The sequence below is a fragment of the Paralichthys olivaceus genome, chromosome 3 (genome assembly GCF_024713975.1).
Source record: "Paralichthys olivaceus isolate ysfri-2021 chromosome 3, ASM2471397v2, whole genome shotgun sequence".
Lineage (NCBI taxonomy): Eukaryota > Metazoa > Chordata > Actinopteri > Pleuronectiformes > Paralichthyidae > Paralichthys > Paralichthys olivaceus.
This window is the reverse complement of record NC_091095.1, coordinates 21,851,119-21,864,331: the sequence shown is the minus strand read 5'-3', so window position 1 is coordinate 21,864,331 and position 13,213 is coordinate 21,851,119. Positions and strand designations below refer to the sequence as shown.

The window sequence follows — 13,213 nt, the reverse complement described above, 5'->3', positions numbered from 1 at the left end:
CATTTCCAATCATTATAACTTAGCTTTGTGTATTTTTGTGAAAACTGTACACATCAACACACGTCAGAACTACAGACTATGTGTATTCAACTCCTTAGTTCCTGACCAATAAATCATTCATGGCCATTGTCTGTAAAGTAAGTTGTGGTTATGAATTGGGGCAGCCAAGCTCTAATATTATTCATCAGAAACCCGCCTTTAAAAGTAAAACATCATTGGCTGCTGGGTGCCCTCTTGTCATCCCCCCGTAAAACAGCAGACTGGAGGCTCGGTCAGACCCCATGGACATGGTAATGTGAGGAATGCGGCCATTTCCTCCTTTGCAGGAAAACAAAAGGAGCTGCTGAGGCGCCTGGCTTGTCCCACCTCACATAACAAGGCTGCTGCTCGCAGATCAGTTTGTATTGTGTGAACCCAGTCAGCCCAGGACACACTATTAACGGGTTCAAATAGCTGATCTTAAATGTCACCACTGACATTTGTTTCGATAATTAAGGAAAAGGGTTAAAAGTGTCAAAAGATGTTTGTGATAAAACTAAAATGTGCTGCCATGGACCGTGTCCAGTCACTATATAGTGAGTTTGCCATTTTGTAGTGCTGTCCAAATACTTAGTGAAACTTCTTATATTTATGTAGTGCACTCATTGTTTCTCAGCGCAGAGAAAATGCATCAAGTAGTGTCCAGTAACGTTTGTTTCTTTTGCTGATGAGCTCACTTTATAGTCCTCTATAGCCTATAGAAGACAAAAAGATCATTTTGAATATATAGTTCTAATATTGGCTGCTGTCTCTCAGCAAAACACAAGCAATGCTAACATCATTTATGTGCAACTTTAGCAGGCTCACTTCTTTAGTCAAGACCCTCTGTGGTTAAATGAATGAAAATAAACATATTCACATTCTTGCTATATATACCCACAGTTTATATTTATACTACATAGCCTTGAAGAGGTGTTCATTGCGGAGCTTAGAGGTGGTAGAAAGTGGACTCTGATACTTCTGGACAAAGTCAGGGTTGCCCTTCACCCATTCTAATTGTCTTTATTCTAAAGTGTGTGTGTGTGTGTGTGTGTGTGTGTGTGTGTGTGTGTGTGTGTGTGTGTGTGTGTGTGTGTGTGTGTGTGTGTGTGACCCTCTTCTTTATAAAGTGCTTCTGGGGAAGAGCAGGCAATGACAAACAATTTACAAAGAAGTTTTGATTGTGTTGAAAACACTTGAATTATGTCATACTTACTGTATATGATTAAGATAGTGGTTCAGTTTCCAGGGAACAGTCTCAGTTTGATGAGGCTCACACTGAGTGGAGTCATTCACAAAGTAAACGCTGGCTTGTACCAGCAGGTTTAGCACTGATTCACATTGGCATCACTGTCTGTGTGTAAAGAGAGACATGTAGTGCAGAATCACCAGCCGTGACACATGACATGTCTGCATTGAATTAGCAGACATGTACATACATTCACTATCATCCTATCAATCCAAGCTTTAGTGATATTGAAGCCACATCATACAGACAGTATGAATGTCAGGCACAGTTTTTTCCCAATTCGTGCTTCTTCGTTGAAACGGGGTTCGCCTGTAGACTACGCACAGGGCAGAGCATTCACAGTTGTGCGTAGGTGTGTGTGAGTCACGCTGCAATTACACCACAGAAACACTAGTGGAGGTAGAGTTTCTTCTGGTTTCTGGTCCGCTTAGTTACAAATTCTCTGGCGTCTCTGTTTACCTCAGAACAATGGCGAGTGTTTCTGAGTGGATCATGTTGGATTTCGAGATGATAGATGTTTAAGAATAATTATAAGAAATGCAACAAAGATAAGTCAGCATAGGGTACACATCTATTCGTAGGCATGAATTAGGCTTTAGCGTCACAGAAAAGCTACACTGGTCATTTAAACCAGACTAATGCAGAGTTGATTTATGATAAACGTAGCTCACTGTTGCTGATATCTCCTTTTATTTTTAAGGGTTTAGTGGTCTTTAATTTACATCACTTAATATAATTTAAAAAAAATATTGCAATAGATTTAATCTTTAATGTTTGATATTTTGGGAAACCTTTATCTGTTTACTTCCTGAGAGTTAGTCTGAAGAAGCTAGCCACCTCCCCTTTTCAAGCCTGCATGCTAAGCTAAGCTAATAGTACAGTCCTTTAGTTGTATAGCTGTGATGCACAAGAGTGTAGGAGAACAGCCAACCTTACTCTTTCAAAAAGCTGAGCTAACATTACATGTTGTTGGTTTAGTCTGTATGTGTAAAAATGACAACAGCTGATTGTACAAGTATAGTAGCAAATAATTATCAGGCCTGGGCAATAAAAAGGTAGCTATCAATATTTATCATAATATAACTTTAACCAATATATATATATGTCGACATGATACTTTGTACATTGTACAAGCACAGTGAGGAGGTAGAACACATAATTGATCATTCTCTATATTTGTGAAAGAATTTTAACATTGTGTTTGTTATTCTCTGCTCATAAAGTAAAGTTTAAAACCACAACCTCCACCTAGGAGCAAAAATCAGTCTTTCTTCAAGGGAAAAATATATATAAAAGTGACATCATGATATTTACAGATACCAACCGATACGTTTTTTATCTTGATATAATTTCTGGCCAATTTCTCCTACTCCGATTGAACACTGGGCAAGAAAATAAACAACAAGCTGCAGCACTTACAGTGTAATAGTAAAGTATAATATCCTTGTTCAATGGTGTGACAGCACAACATGAGATGTTATAAACCTCTTGCTTCGAAATCTGTTGAGTCTTATCAGTTGTTGAAGCAATCCACATTCTTCAGTTACCGTTGGACTGTTGAACTGCCATGCAAATGAGCAGGTGGATGTCTGCCTGTAAGATAAATTAACCTGCAGTTAGGCCAAACTGACTGTCTGCACCGAGCGAACAAGAGAAGACTTGTTCAGCCCCCACCACCTACACATGAGGATGATCCCTTTCATGCAAAGAAGGCTGCATGTCAATAACATTACTATCCTATACTGCAGTCCACCCCCACTGCCAGCTGATCTTCATCTACATGCATGTGTGTGTGTTTGTGGAAAAAAAAGCATATAGCTGGTGCTGGTGGTGGAGGGGAGAACAGCAGATGGCAGGGCTGCCCCCATCATGTCTGCTTTTTGGGAGAACAATACATCTCTCAGAGCTCTTATTAAAGGAGGGGAAGGGGATTTCAGTCCACGGACAGCTGGCAGGCATCGTGCCTCGCACCCGCCCCTCTCCCTCTGTGTCCACACACAGACACACACTCTGCAATTAACTGGCACGGGCCACAGCTTAAATATTTACCAGGCACATGCAAACAAAAGGCATCTCAAGAAATAATGATTAATCCATTTCTCAATTGTATGACAGCACTGCTATTTATTACGGCCTCAGTGTGGTAGTTGGACAGGGATCTGTCACCTGCTTCGTGAAGGATTTCTTTCATGTTAAACTTGTAAAATCCACTGTGTGGTACAGTAAAGTGTAATTCTTAGCCTTTATTGAACAAGGTTCATTACAAGGGAGAGCTGGTTGATTATTCATTGAGTTATACACCAGAAAATGAACTCAACCTTTTATTAGTTAAAGTGCGTATCGAGGAAACAATATCATTAGCTCTGTTTTCTATTTCTCAAATTTGTTGCTTGTCTCTGTTTCATACCAAACTGAATCTTTGGGTTTAGGAATGATGACTGGAAAAAGCAAAGAATTGCTTATGGAAGTCTGAGATGAACGTATTTTACAATGCCTCTGGCACTTTATACACAAAAGAACTTCCCTATTATTAATGCTGATGATCACTTATTACCCTGTGATTACATTGTGTGATGGTAGACTGAAACGGTATTTGAGCAATGTCCATTTTTTTCAAATCTCTTGACATTTTATAAAAGCCTCTGGCTCCAATCTTGATTCACTTCATTGATTTGATGAAGAAACCTCTTAATCTCATATTTCGAAATATGATTCCTACAATGCTTCCATACATTTTCTGAGTCTGTGGTTGAAGTGTTTTATGGAACTTTATGATCTTGCAGTCTCACAATAACATTCCAGTGTTTCTCCTAAAACTGTGAGGACTTCTCCTTTGATTCAGAGGAGCCTGAAACCTCTAAAAAAACTCAAGCACAACAAAAGACAAGCATCTCTTTTACATGACACAGGCAGCCAGCTGAGATGGAGCTGCTGCTGCTCTGAATCCAAATGTCTCTCCTGCTCCTGCCTCCTCCTCCTCCTCCTCCTGCCTCCTCCTCCTCCCCTGTGCTCTGCTTTTGATCCACAGGGACTTGCAGCCTTTACATTCCAGTCATTCCAGCCGCAGCGAACAATCGGCCCTCAGTTATTTATTAGCGCAGCTCGCCGCTCGGCTCAGTCTGCTGCTGCTCGCACACACACACGTACATGGAGCAGAGACGCGTGGGAAACCCGTGGACATTGTTGAATTGAGCGCAAAAACACTGGGAGATAATACAGCACATGTGAACCGGTCACCGTGTGATGAGAATATCGATCGGTGAGTTTTAACTTTTCTTTGTGTGCCTGTTTTCTGAGCGCGTTTGTGTCGCTCCTCGCTCCGGGGCCGGACGGTGCTCGAGAGCCTGAGGACCAGACGTCTCGTTCGGGGCATGACGCGGTACTTGTCTGTTGGATCGATCCCTTGGGTTTTGTTATAAAGTGAATTCTCTCATACACCCTTTTTATTTTATTAAAAAAACTTAACATCTTGATCTCCACAGTTTTCTGAAATTAAATAAAACCTACTGCTCAGTGTTTACACTCTGTTTACATTGTATAAAGTATTTCTATTAAATTTATAATTTAATTCTCCTTGCATTTATATTTCATGTTTACTGAATATTAGTGCTACTGATACTTATATTGTTGACCTTTTTATCTGCAAAGTTCCCCATTTTTCATAATGGAGTATATTAACGTATCTTATCTCACAATATAGACTTTTATATTGACGTGGTATTTCATCATATTAATTCATTAGCGATCCACAGGGACTAATGCTTTTTTCTATTGTTGTATGTGTCTTGTATGAGGATATGTGGGGTCCATGTCATACTGTGAAATCATCCCATTTGATTTGTGGGTAATCAGTGTATTTGTAGGACACTGGAAGTTATTCTTAACAATGTGTGTAAAATAAAACTGGATCAGCACTTGCATCAGTGTCATCAGGGGTAATTCCAGCAGTAGAGGAGCCTGTAAATTATAGAAGAATGTTGACTGTTGGCTTCTGCATGTGGTTCACAACAGAGATACGATCATGATCATTAGACATGAATGATGTTTGGCAATGAGATTTTAGGCAAAGTGGAAGATGTGTATATATTATGCAACTCTGATCAAGATCATTGTTTCCCTTCAGATTTGTGAAACACCAAAGCCTCCACCTCCAGGCTGTTTGTTTTCCATTTTTTTCCTTGTGAACTGACATGAGAACTGCTGAAGACTCCTCTGGAACGGTCCTGCACCGTCTCATCCAGGAGCAGCTCCGCTACGGGAACCTGACAGACACCCGCACGCTGCTGGCCATCCAGCAGCAGGCCCTGCGTGGAGGCAGCAGCGGCGGGGGCACCGGCAGTCCCCGCTCCTCACTGGAGAGCCTGACCCAAGAGGAGACCCAGTACATCCAGATGTCAACACGGCAGGAGCCTCAAGGCCAGGAGCACCAGGGGGACTGTCTGCACTCTGAGAGCTCTGTGTGCCATCTGTACCAGCTCCATGGTGAGGAGCTGCCCACGTATGAGGAGGCCAAGGCCCACTCCCAGTACCTGATCTCTCAGAAGGAGCAGGCAGAGCAGGAAAGCTCCTGCATGGACATTATGGGCAGTCGCAGTGAGGGACAGTGGGATCTGAAGAGGGAGCATGCTCGCTCCCTCAGTGAGAGGCTCATGCAGCTCTCTCTGGAGAGAAATGCACACAGAGGCAATCTGGGTATAAGCTTTTCAAACAGCTACCCGCAGCTGTACAGCAATAATGCTACAAATGCTATTGCACCTGACAGGCAAGTGGTTCAACAGTGCGTAGACCAGCGTGGGCCACCTCCGGACTATCCTTTCTGTGCCAGTCTTCCTGGATATATGCTCAGTCACTCACAGGAGCATGGCCAGTTCTACAGAGACCCTCCTCCCCCCTTCTACGCGCACCACAGGTAGGCAAACATGATTTAGTTTTCAAGATAGATTTCAAATCTAATCAAATCAACAGCTTTATACAGTGATTCAGTCAGTATTTTCCAAGACGCTGTTTTTTTTCCAGCAGTGTTGTAATGAGTTACTCGTGTCTCTCCTCAGCAGGTATGTGTCCGCTCAGTCCCAGGTGGTTCAGAGCAGCATCCCTGCAGCCTCCAACAACAACTCAGCTCAGTCCGACGTGTTGATGCGGGAGAATGGGCGACTCAGGAAGGAGCTGGAGGTCTATGTCGAGAAGGCCGCCAGGCTGCAGAAGGTGAGAGAAGACGGTGGAGGTGCGATAAAGGGAGGCTGTTGGAAATTGTAAAAACAGCTTTCTTGCCAGTACATGTCAGTGTTGTAAGACGGCTGCCGGTTAAGAAATATGCACAGGAGAAAGATGCCAGTGATTGGTCCACCTCACAGAGAAGACACACACACACACACACACACACCATGTTTTTTTGCTTGAGGATTGTTAATGATTTACTGTGCTGGTTTGATGTTGAGAGTTTTCACACTCCAGCCTGAGGATGGCCTATGAAAAATCCTCTTTGTCTTTCAAAACATGCAATGAAAGCGGGGAGATGCCTTGACACATGGACCCCACACGTGCTCACTCAGGAATGTCGAATCCCACTTTTCAGTTGCGCATAATGTTAAAAAGCCATTAGCCTCTAGGCTGTAAAAAAAAAAGGAAAGGGGGTGGCATTTGTAGTTTGAAAATATTAACAGCTGCAGCAGAAACCACTATCCAGACAATGAGTGAATGAATGGGGATGCCTCTCCCAGTGGCTGACGTTCCTCTAATATTTTCTTCTCAGTTGGAGTTGGAGATTCAGAGAATATCTGAAGCTTATGAGACTCTAATGAAAGGTTCTGCCAAGCGGGAAACTTTGGAAAAAACCATGAGGAATAAACTCGAGGCTGAGATCAAGAGGATGCACGACTTTAACAGAGACTTGAGAGGTATGTTTCCATTTATCTGCTGAGCTAAAACAGTCCTGCTTATAAATGTAGTTCTGTGTGTAACTGTCATGTTTTGTTCTCCTCTGTACAGAACAACTCGACACAGCCACCAAACAGCGAGCAGCTAAGGAAGCTGAGTGTGTGGACCAGAAGCAGCATGTCTTTGTTAAACTCCTGGAGCAAAGTGAGTTTGTGTCTGTAGTAGTTGTTTTATTAGAAAACAGAGGAGAGAAGGAAGGGAGGAAGGGTCAACTTGTTTCTTTATCTGATCTGGTAAATCCCTCTGCCCTGTGAAACCATAAACCCATGACAGAGCAAGGATCAGTTTCCTCTTTTACTGATGTGTCTCACAGTGTGATGGTTTTATCTCTTATGTGATGACTTTGTTTTCAAACTAAAATGATCTCTGTCCACACAAGCCTTTTGGCTTGGTATCAGTTTTAATCTCCGTCCCTATTAACACGCCTGAAAATGCTAATAAGTTCAGGATGCGCATGCAGGTGTAAACAGGAACCATTTGGTTGTTAATTGTAGAATTGTTAATTTCTCGAATAATAGCCCATCCCCTGCGCATGTAAATAGTTGTATTATTGTCATATGCAGAATTCGATGTGTTCTGCACGGGTAGCCACGGCTAATACTGGTTGTCGTCCTCTGGAATGGGTCAATGTGGTAGGGGCCTGATGAATCACCATAGGTTATGTAGTCACAGAAAAGACCCACTCAGCAAGCAGTTGTGAGTGTCTATGTCATAGTTTCCAAACATCTCTGTTTCCGTCCGTCCAGACTAAAACGCAGTCCTGGAGTTTTCAAACTAAAACCAGCCAGCAGCGTTTCCAAAACTCAGTGTGGACGGCAGACGTATCCGGAGCAGAGTTGATGTGTTTTCAAACAAACACGTAGTAAGGTGGATGTAGACTTTCTCTTGGCACAACAGCTATTTTTCATTGCCGCAGTAAACGTGGCCTGGATTCCAGGATTTTTTTTTAGGTATTTCAGGCTCTTCCAGCATCAGGAATGCCCCCACCTCCACCTCCCTCCACCCCCCCACTCAGTTGCGCATCAATGCTGACTTCCCCTCTAGAGGGGGAACTAATCGTACTTCAGGGCATCCAGGCCCAACTCAACATGACCTATGACTGCCCTACTCTCCTTGTTTGGGCATTTCTTCACGTTCACCGTTTAATCGTGTTTGGCCAGTTTTTTTTTTCTTCTGCGCAGGGATGTTCTATAGAGTGACCCCAACTTAATGTTCTCACTCTGCTGTAGTTGTATAATCGGCCATACTTTTCTGTTACACATTAACCTGCTGGAAGGCTGCACTCTTCTCTGTATTTTAAACAGACATGTGACACATCAGTTCTTAAATATTGTGTTGTCTGTGTTTCCTGAAAACAGTTATCTTGGCACAGCAGGAGCAAAACCATGTCAAACACAATAGTGGGATGTGTAGTTCATGGTTTTTTTTTTTTTTAGAAGGACCCACTTGAATCATATTTTGAGCTGCTTGTTTACTTCACGTCCTTAGAAGCATTCCAGAGCTTTTCCCAGTACAAAGCTATGCCTGTGTGCGTAAGTGGATAAGAGGAAGTCTACATTCCGTCCACAGGCATGCACTCGTGTTGTGTAATCAATCCCCTTTTAAAGTGGTACAACAGATTAACTGGCTTTACTTTTTCACAGTTATTGTTTAAATGTGAGTTACTTTTGAGTGAGAACATGGAAAACATTTTGTTTTAATGATGATTCAATTTACTGAGACCGTGGTTGTTGCTCTGTGATTAATTTTCAGTGAGGACAATAGTCTGCCAAATGGTCTGTTGTTGAACCACATGTCTTTATAGCAGCATGTAAATGTCTCTTGTGGGGTCACATTCCATTCAAAGTGTAATTCCCTGAGTGAGTGCTCACATAGCTGACCCCATCAAGAGCCACTGAATTGTCCTAATATACAGCACAGTCCTCTTAAACATTCCTTTGTGCTCGGACCCGCAACACCTTGAACTCCTGCCGTTTCTCTTACAGCCACTGACCCATATTTTTTCCCCTTTCTGTGTTTCAGAAGAGGAACAGCAGAGAGAGCGTGAACGCCTGGAGAGACAGGTTCAGCTCTTGCGCATCTCTGGAGACGAGTGTCAGCGGAGACGAGAGCTGCTGGAGCAGGGTCTGGCCTCGGCGCAGTCCCGCAACCGGCAGCTGGAGGAAGAACTGCAGAGGAAGAGGGCATACGTAGAGAAAGTGGAGCGGCTGCAGAGCGCGCTGGCTCAGCTGCAGGCGGCGTGCGAGAAGAGGGAAGTGCTGGAGCTGCGGCTTCGTACTCGGCTTGAGCACGAACTGAAGAGCCTCAGGGGACAACAGGTGAGACGAAGCAGTCATTACATGCACAAGTGTTTCCTCTTTGTGTCTGCAGCTTAAAGAATGTGCCAGTTTGTGGTCTTGCTGACAATTAGAGGAGAAGATTGACATTACTTCTCATTTAGCTCTTGATGGGAAAGTGAATTAGTATTTTTACCAAAATGCATAACTTAATGGTGTTTTATTTATTAAAGACCTGATGTTAACCACTTTATCATGTATTTTATGTCAGTCTCAGAAGCAGGCAGCTGACCCCACAGCTTCAGAACTGAGCTCGTCCACGTCGCAGCAGCAGCTGAGGGAGAAAGAGGAGCGTATCCTGGCCCTGGAGGCAGACATCACCAAGTGGGAGCAGAAGTACCTGGAGGAGAGCACCATGAGGCAGTTTGCAATGGATGCAGCTGCCACTGCTGCTGCACAGAGGTACGACAAAATCTGTAGTAAAAGACGACACTTGGTTAGTTATACATTTGATGTGATGTTTTGGGGTCAAATATTTATCAGTGGTCTGTTTCACTTCCAGAGATACAACCATCATCAAGCACTCACCCCGACATTCACCCAACAACAGCTTTAATGAAGACCTGCCTTTGTCGAGTCACAGACATCAGGAGATGGAGAACAGGTACACATCACTGCTCAAGTCCTTCAATACCAGCTCATGTATTACTGCTGAGGGGTTTGAGAACTCATGGTGTGTGTCCTCTGTTTAGGATCCGGGCACTTCATGCTCAGCTCCTGGAGAAGGACGCTGTGATTAAAGTCTTCCAGCAGCGCTCCAGATGGGAGCAGGGCAAGCTGGAGAGACAAGGTCTACGGCTGGCGAGGTCCGTCCCCTCCATCAACACCGTGAGCAGCAGCACGGAGACTAAAGGTGAGTTTTGCCCTCACTCTTCATGCTACGCTGAGGAATTTTGAATCTTTAATGACATGTGCTATCAAGCGACAACTGGCAGACTGGTCCGTGTCACCAGACAGAATGTACACTTCCTAAAAAAACGTAGGGAGCAGGAGACAACCCTTTGGTGTCCCTCAAATAGGCAACATGTTTCTAAAGCAGAATGCATATCATCTCTCACGCCAGAATAGCCCGATCCAGAATAGTCATGGGAACATCTCGGAGGGGCAGATGTTAAGGAGAGTGTTAATGTGGATGTAAGCGGGTAAATAAACAGCCTCCTCTCTTTGTCTGCGTTTGTAGGAAAGAGCCTCTCAGATGACCTGACAGGTGCTGCCGTGCTGCACCCCCAACCCTGCGTGGTGCCCAAGGGCCCGAGCCGAGACTGCAGCACGCAGAGTGACGAGGCCCCACAGGAGCCTGAGCTTACAGCCGCGCCTGGGAAGCTAAAGACGTATGAAGTGATCTCAGCAGCTACAACTGGTGGGTTTATTGTTATTTTAAGAACACCCAAGCATTACTGTTCTGTTTAAGTAAAAGTAGCTCATTGGATCTTCATTCTATTTGACTATGACCTCATTCAGGACAGGGTTGATACAAATAGCTAGCATTACATTTACATTTGCTTTAAGGTTCCAAATTTGTTATTCTAATCTTCTAAATTTACCTTGACTGCAGACGCATCGGAGGAGCCGAAGGCACCGCTCAAGACATTCAAAAGCGTCAACAGCTCAGATGCAGAGCTGGTTGAGATCCTCATTTGAGTGTCCAGTAAAGCTCAAATAACTGAACTGGTGACAGCCGACAACGATGGACACATTTGGCTGAGGTGTGAACTACTTTTGTCCACCAGCGTCAAGAAATGCCTGAATGGACGTGCAGAATCCAGAATGTGACACGGTTTGGAGAGGAGAGCTGAGCTTTTCCTTCTACTGCTTCTGCAAAACTCACAAACTCGGACATTTGCCTCATGATTAAGAATTGTTCTTGGTACCTGGACAGTATTGTGCATTGTGATGGGAACTGGGTTGCTGATATACGTACATATGTTGTGCATGTTATTATTTTTTGTCTTGTATTTATTTTTGTAAATGCTGCTCATAATGTGATATTTCTTTTTTGAGAGTAGAGAAGAACAAGGATCACTTGTCTTGCTCTGCTCCACATTTTAATATATATACAAATGACTCACCTCTCTGCATCACAAGCATAGCCGGTCTACACTTAGTTTCCAGTAGCGTGACAATAACCATGGAAATATTTATTAAGCAACTCAGTACAAGCATCATCCATGTTTTCCTGTCGTGTGAGGATTATTCTGTTTAAGAGAACAACTCCAACCTAAGTCAACAGTTGCTACTCTCTTTTAAAATAAAGTCAAGGCCCATGCTAGGCAGAGGATTTGGAAACTTCCTCTGAATGTGTAGCACGCTAATTTCTCTCTGAAAAAAGCCTCCGAGGATTGACAGTGTTCCACGGCCGTCTAATTTTCCAGATCCCAGGTTAATGTTGGGGGGCCTCAGATGGCGAGTGCCCAGCATTTCGCTCCCCTTCGCCGACATGCAGGAGCTAATCTTCTCACATTCCTTGCTGAGGGAGTGCTCCTGTTAAAGAAAAAGGCTATCTAAAGTCTGACCCCTCACCCTTGTTAAAATGGTATGCATTCTCCACATGATTCCTTTTCTGGGGCTGGTTATTTCTTCTCAGCCTTGGTAGCTGGTTCTACCACAAGCGTAGAAATGGTCAACTATAATTGGCTTGCATTTGCTCCTCTATTTGTCGTCCCCATCACATCACCGTGTTATATTCAGCTGTGTTTTCTCCATCGCTCAAGTATCTCACATTTCTGAGTGGACTGTATCCTTAACATAGAATCTTCTATTTATTTCTCCCTCCACACTGTAGGATCACTGAACAATGCTGAATGTACACTCCTATTTTCCAGGATCATGTTTTGTAGTAAACTGGAATGTGCCACAATTCACGTGTTAAACTCTAGTGGGAATACCGCAGAAAATCCACCATCAGTGGATTTGAAAAGAATCGAATGTGTTATCGTCCAGTTTTTGCATGTTACTAAGGATCTGTTGATTTTGATTTCTTTGAATCTTCATGTCAGAGCCACAAACTCCACGTCCACATTGACATGGTATTCTCCTCACAGCTTCATCACAGTGCATTTGCTGGTCAGTGCAATGTGTCAGTTTGAGTTAATGCCCTTCAGTTCTTTTTTGGAATGTGTTTACATGAATGGTTATTTGAAGTGAGAGAAGTTAATATATTTCTATGTCGTTTTTTTTCATTTATATTTGTGTATTTGTTTTGTTTTCTGGTGCCAAAGACGTACCTAACTATTAAGTTATAACCAATGACAAATACAAAAGGTCTGTTGCTTCAGCTGGTTGACCCACTATAATGTTGCTGTGAATTTTTGTAAAGGAAACATTTGTATGAATGCCTTAACATTTCACAATAATAGATTAAAATTCTTAATATATGTCTGATAAACAACCTCCTGTTTTGATTGTTGCCTTGGTTTAGTACTGTATATGCAGTGGATTGATTGCAAAAACCCAACTTGGCATCTTCAGGTGTCACTGAAGGTTCAGTGTTAAATACTGGAGTATTTAGACCTACACTCAAAAACGTACTTTCTTGGTTATGAAATACAAACATTCAAATATGATCTATCTCAAAAAGAGACAAAGAAACTGAAGCTCAACAACCTGTTGCAGTTGAGTACTTATTGAACTATGAATATATTTGCCTTCCAATGAGATGCAGGATTTTTGCTGT

The 13,213-nt window shown here is 43.0% G+C and overlaps 1 protein-coding gene across 3 annotated transcripts in view; it reads left to right on the top strand.

Moving 5' to 3' along the window:
* amotl2a (angiomotin like 2a) overlaps positions 1–12,928 on the top strand; it is a 29,701-nt gene extending 16,773 nt beyond the window's left edge. Inside the window, exons 1-11 of one of the 3 annotated variants that reach the window (XM_069522499.1) lie at positions 4,382–4,526; positions 5,391–6,176; positions 6,322–6,472; positions 7,020–7,164; positions 7,256–7,348; positions 9,227–9,522; positions 9,752–9,942; positions 10,043–10,144; positions 10,233–10,393; positions 10,721–10,900; positions 11,096–12,928. In XM_069522499.1, coding sequence (XP_069378600.1) covers positions 5,458–6,176; positions 6,322–6,472; positions 7,020–7,164; positions 7,256–7,348; positions 9,227–9,522; positions 9,752–9,942; positions 10,043–10,144; positions 10,233–10,393; positions 10,721–10,900; positions 11,096–11,181 — 2,124 coding nt within the window. In that variant the 5' untranslated portion in view covers positions 4,382–4,526; positions 5,391–5,457 and the 3' untranslated portion in view covers positions 11,182–12,928. Of the gene's footprint in view, positions 1–4,381; positions 4,527–5,390; positions 6,177–6,318; positions 6,473–7,019; positions 7,165–7,255; positions 7,349–9,226; positions 9,523–9,751; positions 9,943–10,042; positions 10,145–10,232; positions 10,394–10,720; positions 10,901–11,095 lie in introns of those variants that run through there. The other 2 variants (XM_020081241.2, XM_020081240.2) reach the window with 2 other exon arrangements.
* Positions 12,929–13,213: the final 285 nt, after the last annotated feature.